At 34.2% G+C, this 13373-nt stretch overlaps 1 protein-coding gene across 3 annotated transcripts in view; it reads left to right on the top strand.

Annotated features, from left to right (window-relative positions):
• The window catches only part of CSMD3 (CUB and Sushi multiple domains 3), a 1194711-nt gene that overhangs the window by 752271 nt on the left and 429067 nt on the right, over window positions 1–13373 (top strand). For all 3 annotated transcript variants that reach the window (XM_077772930.1, XM_077772929.1, XM_077772928.1), the window contains 3 exons: window positions 3677–3859; window positions 9022–9348; window positions 12386–12580. In XM_077772930.1, coding sequence (XP_077629056.1) covers window positions 3677–3859; window positions 9022–9348; window positions 12386–12580 — 705 coding nt within the window. The remainder of the gene's footprint in view (window positions 1–3676; window positions 3860–9021; window positions 9349–12385; window positions 12581–13373) is intronic.

The following is a 13373-nucleotide window of genomic DNA, read 5'->3' as shown; positions in this document are numbered from 1 at the left end:
TATATATATATATATATATATATATATATATATGAAATATAGAGGTAAGCTGAGAACTCCATAAACCAATGCCATCATGGGACACTGTTGTTACAGTTCATGCATAAGAAGCCACTGGGCATTGGGGCTAGAAGTCTCCAGGGAGGAGTCCCCTGCAATCCAGAGAGACTACAGTGATCACCACAGAGGAAAATATTTCAACTCTACAGCCAAATGCCCAGATATGGAATAGAGTCCAGTGCAGGTAACAAGAGGGAGGGCTTCCCATGGCACCTGAGTGGCTCAGTTGGTTAAGCAACAGACTCTTGATATTGGCTTAGGTCATGATCATCATGAGATCAAGCCCAGCATGGGAACTCCATGCTGAACATGGAGACTGCTTGGGACTCTCTTTCTCCCTCTCTCTCTGCCCCTTCTTGAGTCATGCTCTCTCCATCTCCCAGAATAAATAAACAGTCTTAAAAAAATAAAGAGTGAGTGTTCTAACTCAAAATGAAGAACACAACAGTGGACTGTATTCTAGAGATCAATAGAGGGAAAAGTTTATACCTAGAAATACAAGGTGATTCTGTCAGTAGAAGACATAAGCCTGAAGGTGGTGGATGTTGAAGGTGAAGATGGGGATTACAGGATCTGCAATGTTACAGAGAAGCAAGCAAATACAAATATTTATTTGACAGTTTGCTCAAGGCCAGTAATCTTGTTCTCTTCTCAAGTACTTCCTCCTGCACCTTCATCACAGGTTTGACAACCAATATGATTTACCACATTATCTTCAAACATTCTGTTTTAGAAGAACATTTAGTCTGCTGCTCTCTTCAAACACTTCTACTTATACCCAAGGAAATATAGTTAAGAGAGGAAAAGAAAATTATTTTAAACAATTATATTCGATATCCTCATAAAAATAAAGGTAGATACTATAGTCATGAAAAAATAATAGAAGTCTGTGAAACAATAAAAAGTAATAATCATTAAATATTCAAGAAATGACAAAATTTTTCAATATATAGGTTGAATTGAGATTAGATACACATGGAATTAGATAAAAATGATATATATATACACATATATGTGTATATATAAATTNTGAAAGATTGAGCAATAGGAAGGCTAAATCCTGAAATTCCAATATTCAATGTAAATGAGTTTTAGAGAGATGACAGTATGTAAAAAAATAATATTTTAAAGGAAATATGGTAAAAATTTCTTAGAACTTAAAAAAAAGAGTTGCAAGTTATTTGACAGAAGAAATCTATCAAGCACCAAGTGTAAAAAAGATTATAAACCAAGACCTAAGTAAATGATAGTGACATTAAAAAGAGCAAGTCTAAGGTCAGTTGGGTGGCTCAGTTGACTTCAGCATCTGATTCTTGATTTTGGTGTGAGATTGAGCCTTGCCTCAGGCTCCACGTTGAGAATGGAGCCTGCTCAAGATTGTCTTTCTCTGTCTGCCTCTCTCCCCTAGCCATGCACTCTCTCTCTCTCAAAAATAAAAATAATTCAAAAAATTTAAAAAATAAAATAAAACAAAATAAAATAAAATAGATAATATAAAATAAAATAAATTACAAACCTGAGCAAGTCTAAAAAGGAATGCCACTATTTATGGTAAGGGAGAAGAATGATGCATAGGACAGATTAATTATAAGAAAATTAGGATCTCTTTGGTATCATATTTCTCATCAGAATTACTGGATGGATAAAAGGCCAGTGAAAAACACTTTCAAAATGGTGATGGAACATAACTTTGAATTAAAATCTATGACTTATCAACTATCATTCAATATTGAGGGCAAAATAAAGACATTTTCAGGTGAAGAAGAATCCATTTTCTCAATACAGAAACAATTTCAATTTCAAAGCATGAGAGAAATGCAATTTTGTGAGCTTGTTAACAATGTCATAACCTAGCACTTAACCTAGCACTTAAGCCTGTTTGCTCCCCGCTGAACATTTTCCAAATCCTGGAAAATGTCACTTTTCTAAAATATATAAGTTGTCAGTATTTCCCCTTCCTCCACCACCCCACAAAAAAATGCCTTGAGTAGAAAAAACAATTTTTCAAGAGATTAAACTGGTAGTCAGATACGTGCTTCAAAATTATGCCAGACTCAGCCAACATTTTCTTGACACATTCTAACACTCAAAGATCTAGCTTTCCCTGTTCTACAAAGTAGCCTAAAGACTAGAGAAAATTGCAAAATTACAAACCTCTTTCTCTGATATTAAACCTGGATAAGGATAGAATTTTAAAAAATCTCAATCAAAATCACTATAGCATAAATAAAAATAAAATCTCAAATCCAGTGTATTAAAAGAATCATGTACCCATATGTGGTTTCTGTTAAAAACATAAGGATGTTCAAAAATAAATCCAAAATTATTGTTTGGTTAAAATAAGAGCAAGTTATAGAATACCTTTGACAGTATACTGCCATATAAAGTATAATACATATGTAAAACAATACTACATAGTTGTANTATGTGTAATTATGAAAGCATAAGAAAATAATTGGAAAGATGCATACCAGATTGGTGCTGGTAGATTACAGAAGACCCAACAATGTTTGCTTGTTGGACTATCAGGATAGATGCCATAACTTTATCTCAAACTTCTACCTTTTAATTGTATTGTTTTTGCTATAGTTTGAGAACAATTGTATTAATGTGATTTCATGTGAATTAAAAATCAAAACAACCATCACAATAATTTGCCACTGACATTTAGAGCTTCACAGTGAAGATCCCAGACATTTGGAGTTTCTTTGAATACATGCTAAAAGGGTGCTTTCATGTGCTCTTAATAACTTTGGCCAACCTTCTTCATTTTAATTCATATAAAAAACATTTTTGGAGAATGTATCTGGGTAATTTGGAATGCAAAATTGATTCCTGTCCTAAAGAGTTTTTTTTTTTTTTTTTAGGGGTGGTGGTTTATTTGGGGAAATAATTCAACCAACAAGCATCAGGGAAAATGGCAGATCCTACGGGAAAGACATTCAGTGGTAGTTCTAGGATCACTGAGGCAGACAACATTACCTCACATCCTGGTCATGATGTAAGGATTTACTGCATCATGTACAGATAACAAAAATAAGAAATGTTTTGGTATTTGGGGGAAATACATATGTGTGTGCATGTATGTAGTACAGACAAAATTTGAATCTTGTCATAATTGTTCTGTTGGGCACAACTACTGGCATGTGCTCTGATGACCTCAGTTTTCCCATCTACAAAATGAGAGAACTACATTAATTGTTCCCTAAAGATCATGTCATCGGATTATGTTCACAAGAGTAGCAAAAGATGGGCACCTGGGAGGGTCAGTCAGTTGTGTCTGACTTCAGCTCGTGGTTCGTGGGTTCGAGTCCCGCATCAGTCTCTGTGCTGACAGCTCAGAGTCTGGAGCTTGCTTCAGATTCTGTGTATCCCTCTCTCTCTGCCCCTCCTCTGCTTGCACTTTGTCTGTCTGTCTCTCTCAAAAGTAATAAACATTAAAATCTCTTTTTTAAAAAAAAAAGAGGAGCAAAAGAAAAAAATTAAATTTGGAAAATGTATTCGTCTTTTGTTCTAAAAATCTCGGATATAGAGAGTGTACATCTACTAACCTGGTTACATGGCTATCACATGCCTAAAACCCTTGGAAGGTGAATTTTATCTTATATTTTTGCAGAAATTGAAAAAGAAAGTTGTGGTGATCCTGGTACACCCTTATATGGAATTCGAGAAGGCGATGGGTTTTCTAATCGTGATGTTTTAAGGTTCGAGTGCCAGTTTGGGTTTGAATTAATTGGAGAGAAATCCATTGTTTGTCAAGAGAATAACCAATGGTCTGCAAACATACCCATCTGTATCTGTAAGTACCAAATGCTTTGCTTTCCGATAGCATATGTTACCCTGTCCTTGCATATAATTGCTTTTGTAATTAACTGCAAAGAGCTGGAACCGTGTAATTATTTTTGAAGGAGTAGCGCTTTGTGATACTATCTTTAACAAGTGTGCTTATGCCAAATTATAAATTTCATTAAAGATTTAAATAAAGTTAACATAGTTCACTTGGTAATTGCAAAGTATATATTACATGTGTTCTTATAGAATTTTATTGGTGGCATTTTATACTTTATAGATAGCATACTTCTTATGGAAATTATACATCTGAGCTAATTCTGGTAGATTTATTTATTTTAACAAGATGGTATATGCTTATTTTCAATCAAAAACACTTAAAATATTTAAAGCTTATATTCTATGTATAATGCATGACTTTAATTTTGCTCATAGATGCTCACATTAATGCAGTTATGTGCCATTTATTTATATTGCGCAGAAAAAAATTCATTAATGTTTATAATATACAATACAGTTAGATTAAAAGAATGTATTTCTTTAAATATATGAAAACATTCCAATTTAACTACAACAAAAATATAATTCATATTAGCTATTGATTTACTTTTAGTTTCAGTTAAATACCAACAAATGCAACTTATCAGATATGGGTGCAATATGGAAAATTTTGCTTTTTGGTTTTGACTATTCTGAAACAATAACGTGTAGAGCCAATACTTATGAAAATAAAAATGTTGCTTATTTAGCATTCTAAAATTATTTAACATTTTTAAAGAAGTAACATAACTTTTAAAGAGACTACAGGTCATCTTCTAATATATATTTTGCATAGCTAAAAATAATAGTGGTACCTGGGTGGCTCATTTGGTTGAGTGTCTGGCTCTTGATTTCAGCTCAGGTCATGACCCCAGTGTTGGGCTCTGCTCTGAGCTTGGCACCTATTTAAAATTCTCTCTATTTCTCTCTCTCTCTCTCTCTCTTTCTCTTCCCCTCTGTGCCTCCGCCCCATTCACGCTCTCTCCTTCTCTCTCTCTCTCAAAAACAAAAAGAAAACAAAACAAAAAAAGTAAAAAGAAACAAAAGAAAAAGAAAATAGCAAATAAGCAAGCATTACTATCCCTCAGTATAGTGTCTGGATACATGGTGCAATGATACCTAATCTTACATTTTAGTAAAGTGGGTATTTTTCAAATGTGGCAGAAATTTCCCTAATTAAAACATATTTTGCTTGCTCATTAGGGAATGTAGGAGAGGAAGAGAGCTTAGACCTGCTCAATAGAACCCTCTCTTTTAGAGCCAGCTTTCATCTGTAACCAAAATCACCTGTGCAGTTCCTGCTGCGGGAGAAGAAAATATATTATGAGAGTTTGATTGGATTTCATTAGCATTATTGAAAGCTTAGCAATACTTCCAAAGACTTCACTAAAAGACCTTAGTTCTAGGTGTTCTTCCATGAAGATAGTATATCACACCAAAAATTAAATTGTTTTGGGGCACCTGGGTGGCTCAGTCAGTTGAGCGTCTGACTTCAGCTTGGGTCATGATTTCATAGTTCATGGGTTTGAGCCCTGTGTTGGGCTCTGTGCCGACAGCTCAGAGCCTGGAGTCTACTTCAGATTCTATGACTCCCCCTCTCTCTCTGCTCCTCCCCCCTCATGCTCTATTTCTCTCTCAAAGATAAACATTAAAAAATTAATAAAAAATAAAAAATAAAACAATTTTAAGTCATTTTAAGAGCTAGAATACATTCAATAAAATACTTAAAGTAATGTTGACTAAAACAAATTTAAACTCTTGGAAATCTAGAGACTTATTTTTACTATTTTTAAAAATAATACAGTCCTACAACTTGATATATGATAAATACATAGTAATGAATAGTTTCCTGTATACTGACAGTATCTAATTTGAAGATGTAATTGAAAGTTAATTTATTCAGAAAAACAAAATTATAAAATATGTAGAAATAACTCTTACATAATTCCAAATAACTCATAGAAAATTACAAGCTTATTCAGAAAAGGAAATTTTTTGGGAAAAAAAAATAGAGATAGATGCATGTCCCAGAATGAGAGGCATTATATAAAGTATGTGAATTATATAGAAATTACTTTGAAATTTCAATAAAAATCCTAACATAATTTCTTTGAAAACTGATGTAATGTGCTGATATACAGCTAGGTAAAAAATCAGGCAGCAATAGAATAGATGTGAGACTTTCTTTTTTTTAATTTTTTTAATGTTTTATTTATTTCTAGGAGAGAGAGAGAGACAGCGTGAGCAGGGGAGGGTCAGAGAGAGAGGGAGTCACAGACTGAAACAGGCTCCAGGCTCTGAGCTGGCAGTCAGCACAGAGCCCGATGAAGGGCTCGAACCCACCAACTGCGAGATCATGACCTAAGAGAAAGTCGGACGCTTAACCGACTAAGCCACCCAGGCGCCCCGATGTGAGACTTTTTTAAAAGAAGAGTGCTTATGTGGATACTAAAGACGATATTAAGTTACCACCATAAAATTAATATAATACTCACAGAAATATAACACTGGGTGAAAGAAAATTACATTAAAAACCGTATCTAATATAATTATGAGTTTAGAGTATTATTTTGGCATTGACCTATTTATCTGACAAAGAAAATTAGCATGACAGATTTTGGTCGTCCCTTGCCCCAAATGGAGATCATTTAGATCAGAGATTGACAAACTAAGGACTATGGGACAAATCTAGCCTGAAGCCTAGTTTGGTAAACTTTTACTGGAACATAACTGTGTACTTTCGTTCACCTATTGCATATGGCTGCTTTCCTGCTATAGGAAGAGTTAAGAGTTAACTCCTGCTATAGTGGCAGAGTTAAGCAGTTGCAAAATAGAACATGTGGCTTGTAAAGCCAAAGCATTTACAGTATGTCCCTTTACAGAACAAGTTTGCTCATCCTACATTTAGATCGAGTGTTATAGAATCAGAGGATACGTAGATGCAGGCAGGTAAAAGTTTGAAAAGGGAACAGGACTAGGTATGTGTGTCCCCAAATTGGAATTGGTAGGGACTGGAGTGCATTAACTTTTTCAAAGAAGCTAGAACTCCAGATTTTTCCCCCTCAGATGTGATATAGATTGATTTCAAATTTTTGTACAGGCATAAGAAAAAACTATATCAAACACATTTTCAGTCTGGACCCAGTCCAGCGGTTATCAGTTTCCAAGACCTGGTTTTAACTCCTAACATCAGTCCATACAGAAGAGGCAAACTTAGGTTAGATATTACATGTTTAAAATGAAAAAAAAAAATTATACATATATAATAATAAATAGCCAATAATACATATAATTCCTATCATATTTCACATATTTTATGCATATATTTAGGTATAGTTATATTTTTATCTTTATATGTCTGTAGATAGATCCTGGTCTATTTTCTGAATGTTAATAAAAGATCTAAACTTAAAAGCAATATAAAGAAATTATTTTTAACTCAAATTAAAACAAATTATAGTCAAATTATTAACAAAGTAATGTAGGAATACTATATGAATCATAATATTGAATTAATATTACAAACTAAGAGTTCATGGTCTTATTTTTTTTTAATATTTTTTTATTTATTTCTAGGAGAGAGAGAGACAGTGTGAGCAGGGGAGGATCAGAGAGAGAGGGAGTCACACACTCCGAAATAGGCTCCAGGCTCTGAGCTGGCAGTCAGCACAGAGACCGACGCGGGGCTCGAACCCCCGAACCGCGAGATCATGACCTAGGCGAAAGTCGGACGCTTAACCGACTAAGCCACCCAGGCGCCCCTCATGGTCTTAAATATCGGAGTTAATGAGCCTGTAATTTCAAAAAAAGAGAAAATGGAGAAATCTTCAAATTTACTAGTAGGCAAAGAAGGGCAAATTAATAATTTGAGATATCATTTTTCCTATTAAATGAGAAAGGTCAAATAATCATAATACTTTATGCTGGTAGAGGTGTTATACTCTCTAATGTATTAATTATATTTCAGTATAAATTAATACAACTTTTCCAGGCAGAAATTTAGCAAAATATTTTCAGGCTTAAAATTCATACTCTTGGCAAGTAAAATCTGCTGCAAATTAGATGAATTTGATTTTGTTAAAATTATGTAATAAAAACAACCAGAAGATAACACATCATTACTTTATGATTTCCTCTATGCAATAAGACCATTTACTTTTCGGTTTTTTTATCTTTTTTCAACTTTCTAAATATTCCGTGTGATTCTTTAGCTCAAATGTTTTTAAAAATTAAAAGAAAATGGGAGGGGGGCGCATAAAGCAGGAACAATGAAAGACTTCATCTTAGTAAGGTATGAGCTTAGTTGTTTTTCCAGTGTTAGCCACTAGTGGTGGATTTCTCTAAAAGTTAATTTGTCTCCTTTGTCTCCTTATCTGTTTTACAAACTATTAGAGCTTCCCATGGCCGTGGTAGGAAAGAAACTCACCTGGTCACCACCAGTTTTGCCTGTGCTACAACCTCCTAATTTTGTTAATACCTGCATGGTATTTTTTGTCTTCAATCATTTGATGAGCATTATTGCTTTATATGGAAATCTCTATGTATTTCACCAATCTTTTTTTTTTTTTCTTGAGAGAGAGAGAGGGAGAGAGAGGAAGGAAGGTAGGGGATGGGCAAGGCCGAGGGAGAGAATCATGCCGGCTCCAGGCTCAGTGGCTACGCACAGAGCCAAGGTAGGGCTCCATCCCACCAGGGTGAGATCATGACCCGAAGCAGAAATCCGGAATCCCTTGCTTACCCAACTGAGATACCCAGATGCCTTACTAATCTTCTTTCTTAGGCAAAGAAACAAAAACCTTGCACAAACTCTAACATACATATGATAGATGTTGAAATAAATTGCCTTTATTACTCCTATGATATTTTTGTGCATATTTATGTACACAGTTATCCAAAGTAATAGTTACCTTTTCTATTATGTGAAAATGGTAACCTCTTTTTTCAGTTTTGTAAGATACTATATTTACAATATTACATTGTAATATTTACATCACTTAATGTTACATGTAATATTTACATTGCTTAATATTTTTTTCAAACTACTAATTGGTTATCATAGTTGTAGGATGTGGCAAAATAAGGTGAAATACTACTTTTCAACATTTATTGTATTTTACAATCTTATTTTAACAGTTCCTTGCCTGTCTAATTTTACTGCGCCAATGGGAACAGTGCTTTCTCCTGATTACCCAGAAGGGTATGGAAATAATTTAAACTGCATCTGGACAATAATCTCCGATCCAGGGAGTCGGATACATCTTTCTTTTAATGACTTTGATCTGGAATCTCAGTTTGACTTCCTTGCCGTTAAAGATGGCGACTCTCCAGACTCCCCAATTCTTGGAACCTTTACTGGGGCTGAGGTGCCCTCCCATCTGACTAGTAATAGTCATATACTGAGACTGGAATTTCAAGCTGACCACTCTATGTCAGGACGCGGCTTCAACATCACTTACAACAGTAAGTTTCTGTTCTCCATATAATGTATTCTACCAAGTACAGCTGGAAAGGAATCATGTAAACCAGCTTTCTGGTTCCATAGATAAGGAAACTTAGACAAGTTTTTATATATAAACTTAAACTAGTTCTCTTTCAATAGATATATAAAATTGTGCCAGAAACAGTCATTTAGTTCTTCATTTCCAACCATATTTTACTTCCTATTGTGTCATTTCTCTTGGTTTGTGAGAGGCCTGATATTAAGGAAATATGTTTCAAATATTACTATGTCAGCCAATATATTAGTTTATTCTATTAAATCTTATAAGCATAAGATCAAACCTAAAGTATATCATATGTTTTGCTCCATTATTGGTGTGCAAACATACAAGGGAGATAAATCTTTTAAAATATTCATAAACCAATAGGAAACCTTAAACCAATAATGACAGCACAGAGTTATAATTCTAGAGATGAAATTCACAAGGCTGAAGAAACTTTACAGAAGAGAAAATCATTAACATAGGGGCAGTAGACTACTGAGGTGCCACCATGGGGGAAAATACCTTAGAGATGAAGAGTATCCTCTCTACAGTGAAACTATACAACTTCAAATCTTAGCTTTGCCCCGTTTTTAGGTTTAAATTTGAGTCTCAGTGTCCTCATCAGTAAAACCATATTCAGTTTCTATAAGGAATAAATTAGGTGAGGCAAGCCAATAATTTAGCATGGAGTAGATGCCACATAGTAAATGCTCAATAAACATTAGCTGTCATTGTTTACTTGCCTTTTGAACTATTACCTTAACATCTTATTTAATTGTCTATTATGTTGCAGTATTTTGATATTTCTTTGAGATTATTTAGCTATTGTCTGTCACTCACATTCTTTGTATTTTTCTGTAAAAATAGGGTATAAATATAGCAAAAAGATGAATCACACAAAGGAGAATATATCTTAGTAGGTTAATATACTCACATTCTAATGCTTCTGTTTATGTTTTCCTAAAGCAATAGAACACTATTGACTTTTCATGTTTTTTTTTTCCTTGAAGCTGTATGGACCAACTTGATAAGTTAATACCTGTGTCATATAACAATAGGATTTAGTTTCCTTTTCTATAAAAAAGAATCCCATCCCTAACCCCACCCAGCAGTGCTGAGCTCTGGCAATTAGTAACAAAAAGCAGTCATTGTCTTTTTTAAGTGTCACTGTTGGTGAAACTGTCAACATGTAATTGCACATCATTAAAGTTAAACTAGCTGTGACATGTGTCATACGGACTACTGTATAAAATAGTTGCTTTATCTGAAAGTCCTTTTAAAAATATTTCATATGCATAAATATATGCTCTTATCTATCTATTTATACTTTTTATTTTGTCTTCAATGCATGTTATTTTTAACTTTAATGTTTATGGTACATTCAGGGTATTATGGAAACATGCCTCCTTGTTTCTTGTTCTGTTTCTCTAGTAAATAATTTAATCCATAATATGCAAATTCTTATATTTAATGTTTTCTACTGAAATTTTTTTCTGTAAAAAAAAAACCTATCAGGCATTATATATAGGAACAATGAGGTTTTGGCATTTTTTAAAAGCACAAAAAGAAAATAATTAGAAATAAGTGCATCTACAAAAATATATTGCATATCTTTTAGATTTTACCTTAATATTCTTCTGTACCATTTTAACTTAAAAATGAGAATAGTTAATAAAATTATATAATTTATGAACAATATGAAAGTAGTGATTAGTGAGAAAATTTAAAATAACTGCATATACTTATGAAACATGAATATAATAATAATGTAAATATCTTACAAACTGTTTTACACACTTAGATTTTGCTATTTTAAGTATCCTTTTGGGGTGCCTGGGTGGCTCAGTCAGTTGAGCATCTGACTTCAGCTGAGGTCATGATCTCACGGTTCGTGGGTTTGAGCCCCGCATCAGGCTCTGTGCTGAATGCTTACTCAGAGCCTGGAGCCTGTTTCAGATTCTGTGTCTCCTTCTCTCTCTGCCCCTCTCCCACTCATGCTGTTTCTTACTCTGTCTCTCAAAAATAAATAAATGTAAAATATATATATATATATATCTCCTTTCATGTGTATTGTGCTAATTTTAAACATTTATAGTGCATGTTTGGTCATATAGATGAATAAAAAGTGAAATTTGGAGGGCTCATTTAATCTATAATCTTGAGAAATTCAAATTGGCACCTTGTCCCCACACTACCACTGACTTTCTAAGGCTACCCTAAATATATCATGGGAGACACAAAGTAAAATAAAGTGGCCCTAAACTCAAGAACTCACATTCTCTTAAGACTTGAGACAAATAACCCAAGATACAATATGTTGTTGAGAAAAAAATTAGAAGCCATACAAAGGGATACATTTCAATCCTATCTCTCTGACCTGAGGCAAATACTTATCTGTTTCTGAATCTCACATTACTCTTTAAAGTTCTAAATGTTAAATGATATAATGACATTTCCAAAACTCCTATAGCAGTGGCTAGAACACAGTAATTACAAGAATTAGCTCCGTTCCCTTTTCCTATATGGCAGAAAATAGATGCAAATGGAAAATTATAAAGAAATGTTAAGGCTTTCATACCAGACTGGAACATTTCACTATAACCTCACAATATGATCTCTCCATTCCAAGGAGTGAAATCACAAAAGTTTGCAGTGAGATGTAGTCAACCTGCTCTATATTCACAGTAATTGGAATTCTGACCGGTTTATCCTGGAAATGTTTACATACTCTAACCCTAGTGAGCTCCAGAAGCAGGCGGAAACGATTCTATTTTGAAATGTAATCTTAGGGTATAATTCATATTTTAAAACAATCACAACTACTTACATCATGAACACACATCACAGGCAAACAGGGTCAAAGGAAAGACCCTAATGTTTTTTTTAATAAATAAAGGCTTATCTAGAAATAAACATAACCTTTTTTTCAAAAGTCAGTTTTTCTCATCCAGCTATACGAGGGTTCCCTCTCATACTGCTTGTTTGTGTGTTTTTCTTTGTTTCCTCTCTTCCAGCATTTGGACATAATGAGTGTCCTGATCCTGGAATACCAATCAATGCACGACGATTTGGGGACAACTTTCAATTAGGAAGTTCGATTTCAGTTATTTGTGAAGAAGGATTTATTAAAACCCAAGGAACAGAAACAATTACGTGTATTCTTATGGATGGAAAAGTAATGTGGAGTGGACCAATTCCAAGATGTGGAGGTAAGTACAATGATCAGTGGAATTATAACCCCATTGTTCACGGATATTTTACCTCAGTATCCAGGATTCATTGTCTTGCCACTTTGAAGAATGAAAAGGTGGACACAAAATGAGCAGCAGCCCGAACTTCATTAGAATATAAGAAAGGAAGAAGAGTAGGAAAGCTCTCTATAAGCAGAGAGGCCATTTGAAAGTGAATCCCCAAGGACAATAGGCAAGGGTCTTTGTTTTATAAGGTTCTGGTCACCCTCCTCCTTCCCTCTCCCCTCGTTCCTTCTCAGGTTCTACCCTTATTAGATTGATAACTCTAGATGCTGGGTTGTCCTTTCCTGATCATCTAATTTCCATTGTATGAGGAGTGGTCTATGGCCATACTTCTGTCTTTTGTCAAATTCCTGAGGGGAGACCTAAGGGGGAGTAGGCGGGGTCTGTTACATTCTTAAGAGGAACCTTTTGCCTGAGGGGGGTTTGCTGTGGTCAGACACTCCCAGCATTGCTCCAAAATAAGTGTTTTCCCCCACCCAGGGACCTCAGGCCTTAACTGTTCCCTTTCTGCCTACTGAATCCTATCTTCTTCTTTTAGACCATCATCATTGTGCCAGGAAACCATACTTAATATTGTACATTAGGTATACATTTTAAACAAATTACACTTTTATTTTTTCATGTTAAAATAATTTTTAGAAACCTTTTAAAAAGTCCCCTGGAAAAGGAACTCTTAAAAAAAAGATATACATTAATAAATGGTAAATATTGGTTGCATGTGCAAATTCTCATCAGTGCAGTTCAGAGT

This window comes from Crocuta crocuta, unplaced genomic scaffold, assembly GCF_008692635.1.
Source record: "Crocuta crocuta isolate KB4526 unplaced genomic scaffold, BGI_CrCroc_1.0 scaffold479, whole genome shotgun sequence".
NCBI lineage: Eukaryota > Metazoa > Chordata > Mammalia > Carnivora > Hyaenidae > Crocuta > Crocuta crocuta.
The sequence above is the reverse complement of the archived record's forward strand: the minus strand, read 5'-3'. Positions and strand labels throughout refer to the sequence as shown.